General features: G+C 39.7%; 1 protein-coding gene across 3 annotated transcripts in view; it reads left to right on the top strand.

The window, feature by feature from the left end:
- Positions 1–17,117, top strand: part of mga (MAX dimerization protein MGA) — a 69,647-nt gene that overhangs the window by 19,621 nt on the left and 32,909 nt on the right. For all 3 annotated transcript variants that reach the window (XM_008104310.3, XM_008104302.3, XM_008104319.3), the window contains exons 7-13: positions 269–367; positions 835–1,472; positions 8,208–8,556; positions 9,541–9,785; positions 11,037–11,180; positions 12,528–12,621; positions 14,972–15,474. In XM_008104310.3, coding sequence (XP_008102517.2) covers positions 269–367; positions 835–1,472; positions 8,208–8,556; positions 9,541–9,785; positions 11,037–11,180; positions 12,528–12,621; positions 14,972–15,474 — 2,072 coding nt within the window. The remainder of the gene's footprint in view (positions 1–268; positions 368–834; positions 1,473–8,207; positions 8,557–9,540; positions 9,786–11,036; positions 11,181–12,527; positions 12,622–14,971; positions 15,475–17,117) is intronic.

Here is a 17,117-nt window from a genome sequence, read left to right as displayed (position 1 = left end):
TGTTCCATGGAATGACTATAACCTGAGACTAAATTTTTGTGATTGTTTAATGCACCATATACACAGTAATTATATTTAGCTTAGGTTTGCCTAGCCCTTGTTTGATCTTCTAATATTGACCTAGTCCTGTTCTCAAAAAATCTTATGGGTATATGCCAGCAGTAAAACTTTTATAGTTCACTTCATGTTCAGCATTTTATGCAATTCGTTTATGTTCTCAGCTAATACAGTGGTTTGACTGACATTTGTTTTGTCTCCATACGTTCAGACGCTGGGCTTCCCTTTGTTTCCAGAACTGGCAAGACAAATGATTTCACAAAAATTAAGGGATGGCGTGGAAAATTGCATAGTTCTTCAAAAGCTGAAGGTAAAGTATTTTAGATTTGGTTTTATTTTGCATGTGTTCCTGAATATGAATGAAAAGAAGAGAAAATGAGATTGTGTGTTCTGTATGACAGGGGGTTGTCCATGTAGTCTCTTGTAGTTCTGTGATTCTAAGAATTCTTTAATTTTTCTTTTTCTGTTGATTGTCTAAATAATTTTTAGTATTTTTGTAGGAAGAAAGGGAAATTAAAGTGTTGAATAGCTGAAATGTGAGGAAGAATGCTTGCATATATTGACAAATTACTTTGTCTTGGCATTGCTCTAGAGTTGCTAGATCATGGCAATCTCTCTCCCAAGTATTGAATGCCTGAACTGATTTGTATCCATTAATTTTAATCTTTTGTGTTCTAGTGTTTGATAGATCAATTTTAATGCTTTCATAATGTTTCTATGCAAAGTTGTCATAGTGAAATGGGCAATACTCTAAACCTAATTTGTGTAATTCTTTAGGTATCCTAATAGAGGGCTCCTTGAAGAACCGGTCTGCCTTTTGCAGTGATAAACTTGATGAGTACTTGGAAAATGAAGGGAAGTTGTTGGAAACAAGCATGGGATTATCACCTAGCACATCAGTTTCTCCTGTGGTCTATCAGCTTCCAACTAAAAGTACTAGTTATGTCAGGACACTAGATAGTGTTCTGAAAAAGCAATCCACTGTTACTACTTCCAGCTCTTGTACTCTCAAATCTCTATCTGTGCCTTATGTCAGTAAAAAGAAGAGACAAAAATTAAAGAACAGAAAAAATGCTGTGTCTGGAAGCAAAGAAAAGTCACCTGCAAAATCTGTAATCTCTGTAGGAAAGGAAAAAAGTAACTTATCCAACTTGGAAGATAAAATCACCAAATCGCAGCGCAGTAGACGAGTAAATGAGGTAGAAGCTCTCATGGTGCCAACCATTGAAGAAAATATGCAGGGGAAACACATCACTGTGCATCAACCACAGCAGAGTAGTCGTTTGCCAAGTTTATCCAAAACACAGTTGAAGCTGATGGATTTGGAGGATTGTGCATTGTGGGATGGTAAGCCACGGACCTATATTACTGAAGAACGAGCAGACTTATCTTTGACAACATTACTCACTGCTCAGGTAAGTTACTTTAATAATAACTTTCCGATGCTCTGTATTTGTGAAATTGAATGTAAAGTTTTGCATTTAATGTAAAGTTTTGAGTGGATGGGCTAAAAGAAAAAGCCATAGAAAATTGTATTTTTAGAACATCTAGACCAAATGTGGGGAAAGCACAGTCTGTGGTTCACACACAGCCCTAGAAGCCTGTGTTTATAGACATCAGATTCACCCCCAGTTTTAAATAAATGATGCAAAAGACCCAACAATGGACTGGATGGTCCTTGTGGTCTCCTCCCAACTCTTGTTTCTTTTTTGTGGTTTCTGTGACACACACAATAATAATAATAACTTTATTCTTACCGGTATAACCCACCTCCATCTCCCCGAAGGGACGTGAGGCAGCTTACATGGGGAACAAGACCAGAAAAATCAGAGGATTAAAATACAAATTAAAACACATAAGAATAAGAATATATTTAAAAACAAATGGGTTATGGTGCACCAGAGTATCTTTCAGAAATTTCTAGAGAGTTACATAAGCTTTTTGGCAGTAATCTCACTCGCCTCCAGATACCCTATATAAGAGCCTTCCCATCTAAATCTCCAGTTCCTTTTCTTCCACTGCTGCAGTAGCATCAATAGGAATTGTGTCCATCCTTTCTAACATTCAAAGTTTGACTTCGACTTTTCAGCTTCTCAGATTCATTGGGCTCTTGGTAGATTTCTAAATGGGGATGCAATACACTTTCAGGCTCCAGAAATGGAAGAAAAGATAAGAATCTGCATTCTTGGGGCTCTAAAACTTCCTGACAAGTTGCCTCTCAGTTCACTCTTGTACAGAAGCCTATTCCTCTGTCTCAGTTGGAATTTATTGCACATCTGGCAGGAATCTTCCCAAGAGTATCCCCCATTCCGGTATCAGATTTGTCTTGCCATTCCACCAATTATGTAGAGGCTGCTTCACTTACTCATCATATGTAACATGAAAATCTGTCTGATCTGGATTCTTCACCCATGGTTAGAGGGTCCTCCTGCTCAGACTTCTACTTCAACTGTGCCAGCTACAAGACTTCTTTGACTGACTGACGTATTTATTGTATGTATTTATACCCCTCTTTTATCTGCCAAAGGAAACAAATCCGCTAACAATATGTGAATTAAAACTTAATCCATACAAACTTTAAAACAGGATAAAATATTAGCAGTATTAAAAAACAAACGGTTAAAAACATTGAAACAGTTTAAAATACATAAAAACACCACATAACACCCCTGATTTGGCCTTTAAAATGTCCTTCTTTAAATGCCTGCTGAAAAGAAAGGTCTTAACCTTCTGCCAGAACCTGCTGTCCATTCTGGCTTCCCTAGGCAGGGAATTCCAGAATCAAGAGCCAGCCACTGAGAGGTCCACTCTGTCTTTCCCACCAACCAAACTTGAGATAGAGGTGGGACCAAGAGAAGGGCCTCTTCTGAAGATCTCGGGGCTCAGGCAGGTTTGTACCAGGAGATACTATCTGCTGAATAATAATAACCCACCTCTCCTTGCTGCTTGAGGTAGGATTCAACAAGGTTAAAGCAGAGAAATAAAACTCAAGACTATTAAAATAGACATAGAATCATAGAATAGTAGAGTTGGAAGAGACCTCATGGGCCATCCAGTCCAACCCCCTGCTAAGAAGCAGGAAATCGCATTCAAAGCACCCCCGACAGATGGCCATCCAGCCTCTGCTTAAAAGCCTCCAAAGAAGGAGCCTCCACCACAGTCTGGGGGAGAGAGTTCCACTGTCAAACAGCCCTCACAGTGAGGATGTTCTTCCTAATGTTCAAGTGGAATCTCCTTTCCTGTAGTTTGAAGCCATTGTTCCGTGTCCTAGTCTGCAGGGCAGCAGAAAACAAGCTTGCTCCCTCCTCCCTATGACTTCCCTTCACATATTTGTACATGGCGATCATGTCTTCTCTCAGCCTTCTCTTTTGCAGGCTAAACATGCCTAGTTCTTTAAGCCGCTCCTCATAGGGCTTGTTCTCCAGACCTTTGATCATTTTAGTCGCCCTCCTCTGGACGCTTTCCAGCTTGTCAACATCTCCCTTCAACTGTGGTGCCCAGAATTGGACACAGTATTCCAGGTGTGGTCTGACCAAGTCAGAATAGAGGGGGAGCATGACTTCCCTGGATCTAGATGCTATACCCCTATTGATGCAGGCCAGAATCCCGTTGGCTTTTTTAGCTGCCACATCACATTGTTGGCTCATGTTTAACTTGTTGTCCACAAGGACTCCAAGGTCTTTTTCGCACACACTGCTGTCAAGCCAGGCGTCCCCCATTCTGTATCTTTGATTTCCATTTTTTCTGCCGAAGTGAAGTATCTTGCATTTGTCCCTGTTGAACTTCATTTTGTTAGTTTCAGCCCATCTCTCTAGTCTGTCAAGATCGTTTTGAATTCTGCTCCTGTCTTCTGGAGTGTTAGCTATCCCTCCCAGTTTTGTGTCATCTGCAAACTTGATGATCGTGCCTTCTAACCCTTCGTCTAAGTCGTTAATAAAAATGTTGAACAGAACCGGGCCCAGGACGGAGCCCTGCGGCACTCCACTTGTCACTTCTTTCCATGATGAAGACGACGCATTGGTGAGCACCCTTTGGGTTCGTTCGCTTAACCAATTACAGATCCATCTAACCGTAGTTTTGCCTAGCCCACATGTAACTAACTTGTTTGCCAGACGGTCATGGGAGACCTTGTTGAAGGCCTTACTGAAATCCATATACGCTACATCCACAGCATTCCCTGTATCGACCCAACTCGTAACTCTATCGAAAAAAGAGATCAGATTAGTCTGGCATGACTTGTTTTTGGTAAATCCGTGTTGACTATTAGCAATGACCGCATTTGTTTCTAAGTGTTTGCAGACCACTTCCTTAATTATCTTTTCCAGAATTTTGCCTGGTATCGACATGAGGCTAACCGGATGGTAATTGTTTGGGTCGTCCTTTTTCCCCTTCTTGAAGATAGGGACCACATTAGCCCTCCAATCTGCTGGGACTTCTCCCGTTCTCCAAGAACTCTCAAAGATAATTGCCAGTGGTTCTGAAATAACTTCCGCTAGTTCCTTCAATACTCTTGGATGTAGCTGATCTGGCCCTGGGGACTTGAATTCGTTTAGAGCGGCCAGGTGTTCCTGGACAACTTGTTTCCCTATTTGGGGTTGGATTTCCCCCAATCCTTCGTCCATTCCATGTTGCTGAGGTTGAAGATGGCTTTCTTTTTGTGAGAAGACCGAGGCAAAGAAGGCATTAAGCAGTTCTGCCTTTTCCCTATCCCCTGTCGCCATCACTCCATCTTTTCCTTGCAGAGGCCCTATCGCCTCCTTGTTCTTCCTTTTTCTACCAACGTAAGCAAAAAAGCCTTTTTTGTTGTTTTTTATGTCCCTGGCAAGCCTGAGCTCATTTTGCGCTTTAGCCTTGCGAACCTTTTCCCTACAGGTGTTGGATATACGTTTGAATTCTTCTTTGGTGATTTCTCCCCTTTTCCACTTCTTGTAACAAGATATACACAGTGAAAATACAGGTTAAAATTCACTGTTAAAATGCAGATTAAAATTCACTAGTTAAAATTGACTGCATAGGCCTGCAGATAGATATAGGTCTCAGCCTGGACCTGGGCCATGTTGAGTTTATAGGTCATAACCAGCACTTTGAATTTTGCCTGGAAACAGACTGGCAGCCATTGAAATCGTCACAACCAGGATTGTGCGCTCCCTGTAGTCATCTTCACTTAGCAGCCTGGCCACAGCTCTTTGGACCAGTCGAAGTTTCTGAATACTTTTCAGAGGCAAGCCCACATAGAGTCCATTACAGTAATCCAATCAGGCATCTCTAGGAACGGGCATAGTTGGTTTAAATGTGCAAAGGAACTCCTGGCCACTGCAGAAACCTGGGCCTTCACGTTCAACACAGAATCCAAGAGGACCTCGAAATTGTGGGCCTGTGTCTTCAGGGGGAAAGTGGCCCCAACCAGCATAGGATGAATCCCTATACTCTGGTCTGTCTTCCGACTGACCCAGGGCACTTCTGTCTTTCCTGGAGTTTCAGTTTGTTTCTCCTCATCCAATCCAGTACAGATGACAGATTCCGATTTGGGACCAGGACAGCTTCCTTGGCTTTAAGTGGTAAGGAGTAGTAGATCTGAGTGTCATCTGCATATAGATGGCACTGCATTCCAAAACTCCGGATGACCTTTCCCAGTGGTTTCATGTATATGTTTTGGGGGGGGGGACACAAGAAACAGCCCTGAGGGACCCCACGGGTCAATGGCCATCATCCCAACATTTAGTTTTTATCTCTATCCAGGTCTTAGTCTTTCATTGTCTCCTTGATCTCCATCTTGAGAAATCATTTTGGCAAATCACATTGGTCTTGATGTGGTTGATACAGTGATTAATATTCTCATAGGCATCATGGCTATCATAGTCGTAGATCTTTGGTTTACATTTTTTGGATTTGATTATATTCCTGAAAAAGATGTTTGTAGTTATCTTGTGATCCAGACTGGTGTGATTATGTGTAGCAGAAGCAGAACAAGACCTGATCCAAACATGTGGAAATAATGCCTGCTGTTGAACTTTCTGCATCTGTCGCACCAGCCCCCCTGTTAAATCAGCATGCAGATGCTATACAAAAGATTCCTTCTGTAAGTTGTTAAAAGCTGGTGGTTTCAAGAGCATGACCTCATCACTTGAGTTTTGAGAGTCAAAAGTGTTCTGGACTCACGCTTTTGCTCAGGTTGATGTTTCTAATTTGAGTTGACTCACAGCTCTTGCCTTTTGTCTGTTTTCGTCTCTGCTCCTTAGAAGTCCTCTAAGTCTAGCGTTCTGCCTCAAAAATATCTCCGGCTTCTGGGTGAACTCGTCTTCCTCATTGTATCCTGCTGATGTTAGATTGGTGCATCTCTTTGAAGTGGTGATTTAGGCAGAAAGGGCTTATATATAGTGTGTGGAAGTGTGTGGAACTACTATCAAAAGGCTTATATGACTTTCTAGAAGGTTCAAAAGATGCCCTGTGCAAACACAGGATAACCCATTTGTGAGTTCACAGATGGCCACTCAAGGAACTGCAGCTATAGGAAAGCAGCCTGTCTTTCTTTGGTTCTATGAAAAAGACCCAGACTACCCGTCTGCCTTTTGTGTGATTTGTCTCGCTTTTCCATCTATTGTCCTCAAGATACCCACTGCAAATAAGCAAAAATGATTTTGCTATGGTCACAGCTGAGGAGAAGAACTCAGTGTCTATTTATACTGTCTCTTTTTTTTACTTGTGATTCTTGCCTTGCCTGCATAGTCACAAGAGATAACACTATGAAGTATTGTGAACCTTTTGTATTGTAAGGGTTCAGGAGTGAACCTTTACAATATATATCTAACGTATAAATTTGTCTAAAACTTTTAGAACTTTTAAGACTTCTGTTAAGTTCTGTAGCTGCAGTCTTTCCTGGCTGTTCAGAGAAATCAGACCCGATTACAGTCATGCTCTTTGTAAACACTACCTTCAGCAGGTTTTCTAGCAAAGGCCCACCATTCAAGACATTTCAGTCAGTTTGTATTTGAACTATATTGGTTCCTTGTTTCTATCTGAGCATTATTTATAATTTTGGTCAACATATTTAAAACCGTAAATTGTTTTCGACCATGTTGCTTACAGAGTCATATGCTTTCATATTGTTTTGCATGCACAATGTAATTTTGGATTTGCTGTGTGTTTCATCAGTATCTGGAGTAATGGACAGAGATTACATAATTATTTATGCTGACTAGCACTTTGTACTGAAATGCCCTATCATTTCCACATTAACTTTTTGAAGCTAGTAAAGTATTCTATAATGACTTAAATTTCATAAAGATACTAGGTATTACCTAATCTTGGAAGCTAAGAAGGGTCAGGCCTGCTTAGTATTTGGAAGGGCACTTCCCCAGAATTACCAGGTAGACTGTATTTTAGATAAAGGCAATGGCAAACCACCTTGAAAGTATCGTTTGAAAAAGATAACACATTGAAATGCATGGGTTTTCTGTAACTTGACATGCAATTTGAAGGCACATACAAAGATTCCTCTGCTTGGGCAAGTAATTCTACACACTGGTTTCATCGTTTTTGTTTTGACTAGGCTCAGTAACATTTTTTCTAGATACATTTCACAACATTCAATATTTAGATGTGGTGGTTGGTTTTTATTGCATTTTATGTTTATATGCTACTGTGATGATCCTTTGTTTTTCATAAAAAGCTTTATTGAAATTTATAGGTTACTTTAAACCAGTGGTTCTCAACTTGTGGGTCCCCAGATGTTTTGGCCTTCAACTTCCAGAAATCATAACAGCTGGTAAACTGGCTGGGATTTCTAGGTGTTGTAGGTCAAAACACCTGGGGATCCACAGGTAGAGAACTACTGCTTTAAACAATTACATAAAATCTGTGGCTTGTATTTATACAGCACTTACATTTATGTATTATTTCTGGAAATCTTAATCATAGTAAATGAACATTTACATTTTTAGAAAATAACTGTAGTAATCTGTTGCAGCAAAAACAATAATGAATCTTATAAAACCTTAGAGCCTTAAAAACTAAATATAGTTTGTTTTCTGGATTTTGAATGTCAGCTGCCTATGAAAAATTCTGTATCATGTCTTGACTCAACAATGGGCAGTAGCTCTTTTGTGTGTGTGTACAGGTACTTGTCTGAATGCCCATCTGCACTTTTCCAGGCATCACTAAAAAACAAGCCTATCTATAAAATAATGAAAAGACGAGCCCCACCATGCAACAATGACTTTTGCCGGCTTGGATGTATCTGTTCTAGTTTATCTCTTGAGAAGCGTCAGCCTGTACACTGCCGCAAGCCAGACTGTATGTTTGGTTGCACTTGCCTAAAGAGAAAGGTGGTCTTAGTTAAAGAAGGCTCCAAGAAGAAAAAGATACTGGAGAAGCCTCTTCAGGGAAAACATATGTTGCATGGTGGAAAAAAGGTTGACCAGCAAGAGCAGGACATTGAAAAAGAGAAGGAAGAAGAAAAATTGAATGGAAAAGATAAGAGGAAAGAAAAGATTCAATATAGTAAGTACTGTTTAGTCATCTTTTCAGGGATTTTCAAAAATTATATAATGTTGGGAAGAATGTGTTCTAGTATATTTTTGTACCAATATACAATTGATTTCAACAATAATTCTAAATAAATATCTCACATCAGCTGTAACCGCAACATTTTTTATCATACAGTGCATGTAGGTTTCTGTAAATCAACTCAGTGTATAGTTAAGGGAAGTTTTTCTAAGAAATTCCTATACAGGCACAGGTTTTACATTTAACTTTTTAAATATTTATTGGGAAATTTTCTATCATTAATACTGGTGTTAAAAGAGAACTCTCTGGCATCAATTTTATTTTATATTGTTTCCAAATTTCTAAAATGCTCAGCTCATTATACCAATTCTTTTTAGATCATCCAGGAAAAAAATTCTAGTTTCCATTATAATTTTTTTATTGTCTTCAATCCAGCTTTCTTTGCTTTACTAAACTTTCTATTGGTACACCTTATTTGGTTTGCATGATAATATAGTTTAATATTTGGGAGACCTAAACCTTCTCCTTTTTGTGGCTTATACCATTTGCTTTTATTTATTCTGGCTTTTAAAATTTCCATTACAATACGTGTTTATCATGCTTTGCCAATTCTTGGTCCGAAAATTTTATAGCTAACATTCTAAATTAAAAAAATAGTTTACGTAATATTTTCATTTTAATCAATGCTAACCTTCCAACCTATGATAATTTGAGTTTAGCATATTCTAATAATTTTGTATTTATGTCCTTTCTTAATTTAATAAAATTGCTTGTCTCAAAGTTTTTTTTAATTATTTAGTTATATCGTTAATATTAAAAAGAATTCCGATTAAAGGCGCAAAACGAGATCAGGCTTGCCAGAGACATTAAAAACAATAAAAAGGGCTTCTTTGCTTATGTCCTTGGTTTTCCAAGGAGTTGGTTTGGCTCTGAGTACAAGTTCTTCATAGGAAATTAACTTTTAAATCTTTCTTCCAGCTTTCTGTGATAGAGAACCAGAGAAGACTGTTAAGAATTTTCCATTGTGGGTAAAAGTAGATGGAGAATTGGACCCTGAACCAGTTTATATCCCAACATCATCAGATGTAGAGGCAACAAAACCTGTGACACCACCGAGTCTAGAGGTCTTACCATCTGATGACAAGCCTCCAGCCAGTGAAGTCAAGCTTGTAACTGGAGGAGTCAAGCCATCACGCGTGTACACACCTAGACCCAATCCTGTGGTATGCAAAGGAAATCTTTCAGAAATTTTGCATTTCTTTTTAATTTAGGCAACCTGAGTAAAGAAAAACTAAATGCCTAATTTTAAAATGTAAATGTAGGATCTCTTTATATGTTTGGGTTTCATTTCAATTTGAAATGAAGAGAAAAAGTAAAGACTATTTAAGGTGGTGTGAAAGCACACTGAATAGTTCCAAACTGCATTTTTCTTCATGATATAGTGACAAGGCAGGAGAGTTCACTTCATCAATTTGACATTGATCATGGAGTCGTCCTTGGTGACGTGCAATTTTGCCAGAATACTGAGCTACTTTGTGAATTTTCACATGGCAACTCCAACTTTGGGAGACAGATGTGGCGGGATCAGCTTGCAAATAATAAAAACTGGATGTAGATGGCTGACTGTCTACTGCATTTTTTCTGGGACAGTTGATTGAGGTAAAGTGGAGAAAATGGGGCAGAACACTCCCCAAAAGAAATTAGTTCAGCTTGAGGATGTTCAGGCGCGTGAAAATTATTTCTGTGTAAGTTTTGAGGTGACTGTCTGAAGTATCATAATTGCAGAGAAGCATCCTGTTCCTTTTTGCATTGTCTGCGTTGTCCTGGTTTCTGTGACTGTGGAACTTAGTTTTAGAAGCCTTTATGATTCTATGACTTGTAAACTAGAATTATTGATAGCTGCCTTGCCCTCATCTTCCACTTACATTCCCTTAGCTAAGCTCTGGCTTCAAAGGCATTAAAAAAACTTCACAGCTTAGCTCTGACAGAGCAATATTTTAGTCCAATTTTCTGTTCTTTGTGTTTATTTCAGTTTCTTTTGTGTTCAATTTTCTGTGTGTCGCGCTAGTGTTGATTCTTTACTGTCCTTTATACATACTCATTTTGGCACTTTTACATAGGCACATAATCTTCTTTCTTCTGTAAGCAGTCATCTTGTGATTGGTACTATGAAGTTTTATAGGCTGGAGTGAGTGGCTATGACTGCCCACAATTAGATGACAATTTTCATCATTACTGGTCTTTGTTGCAATTCAGTGTCATTTGGAGAGGTGGAGATTGCCAGTTCTTGTTATAGGCATTGTGAAAAAACTTTGCCCAGCAAGCAAAAAGAAATTGAACCATCCACCAAGGATCATTTTGAGGGAGAAGGCACTGGTACTTATCTACCCATTTAATAACAAAAGTGGAAGACATTACAGAAAACTTTCAAGGGATGCTCATTTAACCAAAATCCCATTTATCTTTGTTTATAGATTCGAGAGGAGGATAAGGATCCTGTATATTTGTATTTTGAAAGCATGATGACTTGTGCTCGCATTCGAGTATATACACGCAAGGTACAGGAGAAAAAGCAGCACCAAAAGTGTCCTCCAAGTTCTGATGAACAAATTGAAAAGGTAATACCCCTCCCTCTGGCAACTAGTATTGAATGTCTGTTGTATGGTTGTCTTTATGTTTAGTATGTACAGTAGAGTCAGGCCTCTCTGAGTATACAGCTATCCTTTTTCTATGTGAAAAAGATAAGCAAACACTCTAAAGGTTCCAAACATAAAAAGAGATGTGACATGTCAAGGCCACAGAAATAGTCAGGCCTCTCTTAGTATACAGCTATCTTCTTTCTATGTGAAAAAGATAAGCAAACACTCTAAAGGTTCCAAACATAAAAAGAGATGTGAAATGTAAGGGCCACAGAAATAGTCAGCCTCTGCAAACCTTAGGATTGTATGTTGTTGTTGTTATTATTATTATTATTATTGAGAGGCTGGGTGGCCATCTGTTGGGAGTGCTTGGATTGTGTCCTGCATGGCAGATCGTGGGAGGTGTTCGCTGGCCCTGATTGTTTAGTGTCTGGCATTCCCGTATTTTAAGAGTGTTGTTTTTTATTTGGTGTTGTGATTTTAAGCTTGTTAAAATATTAGGAGAGAGATTGTGTTGATTGTCATGGTTCATAGCATATATTTAAAATATAGAGTATTAAAATGGGTTGGATATTGTAGAAGGTTGGAGTGGAGATAAATGATTCGGATGATGGGCGGGCGCTAGGACCCAGGGGACAGCTTTTTCCCATTGCCTGCCTTCCCTGTTGCCAGCCGGCCATTATACTTTCTGTTTCCCTCCCGGGCATGGCTCCTGGTGGTGCGTTGTGGGTTCTCTCCATGTGGAGGTGCGTGAAGTGATTTTGTGTTGTTTCAACCTTAAGGCGTGGATGATGGGTTGCATTGTCCAATGTCGAGGTTGGGGGGCCCGTCGTTTAGTTGCTTTGCTCGGTGCCGCGATTCCATCACTCTTTTATATATATAGATGTGGATAGGAGTAATCCAGTAGGCATTGTTTACATGGAATTCCGGGAGGTGCTTGGTCCTTCATCAAGGACTCTTGAGCAGAAAAAGTAACATTATGGACTGGTTAAACAATAGGAAGCAGTGAAATAAATGTTCTCGCAGTGTAAGGATATAAGGAGTGGGTCTTTGGAATCTGTGTTGTGATTGGGGTTTTTTTTTTGGCAATTGTACATTATCTGTGGATTTAGGTGTGAGTAGTGAGGGGCAGGGGTCAAGGCTGCTCCAAAGTATTTAGGGTAATTAGAACAAAACAGTTTGCTCCAAAAGGTCATTAGTGTAAGCAAGTACAAAGGAATACTTTTTGGGGTAAAAGGTTCTAGCCAGATATATGCTAGTTCAATCTGATGGCCAAATGGCATATATTTTTAATTTTTCCTTTAAATGTATTTGTTTTGTTTCTAGGAGCATCCTCCTGAGGTTCAGCCCACCAAAATAGAAAAGGATAAAGAGCCTGGAGGTAGATCTCCTATCTTGAACTTAGTTTCAAAGTCCTTAGGTAGGTATTTCAAGTGGAGCCTGTGCGATTTATGAGGAGGGAAGTGATCATGAAAGAGATTAAGCCTTCTCTGACAATTGAGCTCTGGCACTACAGCTACCAATTCTTCCTCCAAGGAAAAGACAAAGCAAGTGTAGAGAGAAACCATAATACTTGGGTGAGAATTGCTCAGCCTGAAACATGTATACAGTCCTCAGAGTGCTCCTATGTTTCTTCCCAGTTGGTAAGGCAGTATGATGCCCAATTTTGTAAAACACCACAACATGTTTTATTTTTTAACAATAACTTGTTTTGTCAAAAAATGTCAGCTGCAGCTCACTTGGAGCTGGAGGAGTAAAAATGGTGTAGCTGAAGCCCCTGGGGTTTTGCAGTTGCCTCAATGAAGAACTACGTTGGTTTAAATATGCACACGTTGGTTTAAATATGCTCTTGGTCCATATTGTTCATAATGATTGGTGGTCGGGGAGGAATTCAATGAGAGCTACTGTTTTGTTGTTATACTTTCTTCGTGTTGTTCTGTTTTATTATTTACATTATTTTATATGTCTGTGTTTTTTAAAACCATAGTAATTCAAAAATATATCTTAGAATAAAGGCAACAGAAGAACTTAATAAGTATAACAACCGAAAAGCTTGGGAAATAGTCTTTTTGTTGGATTAATGTCCTAAATGTGTACCTATTAGCAAGCTGTTGACATCCAGATAGGCTCAGGGATCTCCACACATTTGCTTTCTTTCCCATATCCTCAGCTGCCATTGGCAGTCCCAGCCTGGTTTGTAAAAGACATGGTGGGTTCTAAGGTCTGATGGAGTGAGTTGAGAAAATGGATTGAAATTTGAAAAAAATTAAGAAAGATTAATTTGGTACCTGGTTTATCTTTTTTAGAATGTTATATATTGTACAATTGGACTTACAGTAATACTTCTGATATCACAAGAGCAATGAAGGAATTGTTATCTGCTTGTAGGATTATGTTTTCCCTAAGTTCATCTCTTTCTGTTATTCATGTGTTTTCCACACCTGTTTTCCACACCACATCAGGTAGTAACTAAACTATAGTTAATCTTATTAAGAATGTAGACTTAACTATTTTGTGCAGCAGAACATACTTTATGTAATACTAAGAACCTAGTATGTTTCATTCTGCTCTTAATTCATGTAGATTTATTGATCTATAATAATAAGCAGTGTGTGGCATTAGTGGACTTCAAAGCGGGCGGCTCTTTGATTGAGGGTGCTACTCCAGCCTGCCAAACAAGGATTCCCCTTGCAAGGCTGCAAGGCTATTCAGTGCAATTAATTAATGGAATTAATTATATATATGTTTTTAAGATTTTTATAATGTGTTTTAACAATGTTATTAATGGATCTGTTTATATTGTTTTGTTTTTATGATTGCATTTTGGGCATTAAATTTTGCCAATTTTTGTAAGCCGCCCTGAGTCCCCTCGGGTGAGAAGGGCGGGGTATAAATGTTGTAAATAAAACAAAATAAATAAATTTAACCAGACCAACAAAGGATTAACCTTGGTAGAAGGCGGCCAGGCTTTGAAGCAGTGATACTACTCTGTGTTGTTGAAGCTGACCAACCAAAGATTCCCCTAGGTAGGAAGCAGCCAGGCTTTGAAGTAGTGAGGCTATTCATTGCAATTCTAGCAGCCCAAAAGCCATTCCCCTAGAATGCAAGTACCCAGCCTTCCGAGCAGCAAGCCTATTCCATTGTATTCCAGCTCACCAAACAAAGATTCCCATAAGAAGAAAATGGCCAGACTTTGAGACTGCAAGGCTATTCACTGCTATTCTACCTGGCCAACAAATGATTCCCATAAGCCACAGCAAGGCGTGGCTGGGCACAGCTAGTTATTAATAATCTCTTACACATACTTATTTTTTAGCTATTATATAGAAATAAATCTTAAGTGTACTGTACTTGAATTGATTTAATATGAAATCATATGTGGATAATCTCATATTTCAACAAGAAACTAAGTTGCCTGTGATGTTAACTATATTGCACTAATTTTAAGAGCACACAACATAGGCATATTTTAATATTACTTCTATTTTCAAAAAATAAAAATATGGACATTAGGGACTACAAAACAGCCTTGGGTACAGATGCAGGCAGTGGGATATACTTTTCCTGCCTTGTTTTTCAGAAGCTATGAAGAAACAAGAACGTGAAGCTCTTTTTTCCTACTAAAGTCTTTTTCACAGCCCTGTAAGAAATGACAAATATTGCTTTAAGTGTTTTGTAAATTTGGTCACTTCTAGGGTTACAGTATTTCCGTGTTTATTTGTTTTTAACTTGACTTATGTATTTTTGAACTTGTTTTCATTCTTCCCCAGTGAAGAACTCTGGGCTTTCCTGTAGTGCTGAGAATGCATCTACTTCTTATGTACACCATACCACTCCAGATGGAATAACCAAGCTAGTTGAGATTATTTCTGACTGTAAGTGGGAAGAGGATCGCAATGAGATCTTGAATATCTTATCAGAGCATATGAAGAATAAGATGCCGAAATCCCTCGAAGTAGGGAATTTTGTTATTGATTTAGAATCTGAAAGCAAAACCTGTGATGAGAAGAATATTCCCATTTATTCTTCCCGGGTGAAAATCTCCATGCTGTCCTCCAAAAACAAGAGTGAAAAGGCCCAAATTGCTGTTTCAGAGCCTCCTGATAATAGTTTGTCAACATGCAAAAAGACAGAAACAAAAATACCGTTAACACCTGCCATGTTACGGGAAAAGAGAAAAAAAGGTTTACCTTTTTATGCGAGCCTTTCTCCTGCAGGAAAGCTGCTTGTTTACCCACGCAAATCAGGTTGGAGCCGCTCAACTCTAGTTCAGGTAAGTTGCTTTGCTGTTGGTATAAAAGGTCCACCCACATTGTTCATAATTTATCACTGCAGCTGATCTTTAAAATATAAAATACAAGTTGTACTCTCCTCAAGTTGAGGAGACAAGGAATCAGCCCCTCCTTTGGGCTGCGAATGTTGTTTCATGTTAATGTTTCTAGAAATGTGATCTCTTCCCTGAGCCCCCAGACAATGCCGTAGCAGAGATGGAGACTAGCAGGGTAGCCTTTCACAAGGGCTCAGTGCTTTAAAATGATGATGATGATGATGATGATGATGATGATGATGTGACATTTTTCTTCCTAATATATCCTTGCCTGAGGAGGGGCCCATCTTCTTTTCTCTTCAGTGGGAGCAATACACTTATGTGAGGAATGAGAGAACCCTTCTCCACTGTAGCACCTTAGTTATAGAATGCTCTCAAAATCGAGTTGTTGCCAATATTTGTTTCATTCCAGTGCTAAGTTTAAATGTGACTTTATTTATGCTTCTAAGGCCAGGCATGGTGGCCCGCCACATCCTAATGCCTAAAAGATGAGGAAGGAAGGCATGCAGTGGTTGGGAGCCCTCTGGAGTGCTCTCAACCCACTACGTGCCTTCCTCGGGGCCTTCTCACATCATAAGGATGGGGTGAGTGGCCCTGTCCTGATGCCGGCAGAAACAGGTCCCAGGGAAAGAGGCAAGTGAGGAGCTCCTCCTCGGCCCCCACCTTCCTCTCCTTTCTCCCGGTGTCAGGACGAGGCGAGGCCCTGTTCTGATGCTGGGAGAAGCCCAGCCTGAGGAAAGAAGCAAGCAGTGTGCGAAGCGGCTCCCAAACCCCCTTGGCCACTGCCTGCTTCTCCCTTTTTACTGGCCTGGGGGAGGGGGCAGGCGGCAGGCAAGGCGACCCCAAACCCCCCTCACCCCTCTGCCTGCCTTTTCATTCTGGCATCAGGAGAGGCGAGGCCTTGCCCTGGCTCTAACGAAAAACTTCCCAAGCTCTGATTTTCAAGTTTTGGCAGTAACCCTGCCCACTCCTCCCCATGACATAAAAGGCGTCCTGGCCCTCAGTTCCTTTTTTCCGCCACTGCTCTCTCTGTTTTAATAATTTTAAATTGTATTTATATGTTTTATTTTAATTTTAATGTTCAATGTGTTATATTTATACTTTGTATTGCAATGTGGCATTGAGTCATTGCCAAAACTGTAAGCTGCTTTGAGGCCCCCTCAGGGTGAGATAGAGCGGGGTAGAAATATAGTAAATAAATAAACTTCACTCCTGTGAATCGCACACCTCTCTACACTGTTCCAGTGTGTGTCAAAGATCCCGGATTCTGACAGCCATTCCAAGTGCCTTCTTTGCCTTAGAAGCATGTGGCTGGCTTGTGCCACCGTTGCCAGGTCTTCATAACCCAGGCCCACAAGAACAGATGCTCCTGTACCAACAGGTCCTGGCTCCATCAACCTCTACAGAGCCTTTGTCATCGGCGCCATTGACTTATTTGTACTGAATTATATCCCTTCCCAACTATGAGAATGTGTCCAGAGAAAGGCAAGCAAAATGATCAAAAGTCTGGAAGACAAGCTTATGAGGAATGGCTTAGGGAGTTGGGATATTGAAGAAGAGAAAGGGACATGATAGCCATGTTTAAATAT

The sequence above is a fragment of the Anolis carolinensis genome, chromosome 1 (assembly GCF_035594765.1).
Source record: "Anolis carolinensis isolate JA03-04 chromosome 1, rAnoCar3.1.pri, whole genome shotgun sequence".
Lineage (NCBI taxonomy): Eukaryota > Metazoa > Chordata > Lepidosauria > Squamata > Dactyloidae > Anolis > Anolis carolinensis.
This window is presented reverse-complemented; position numbering and strand designations above follow the sequence as displayed.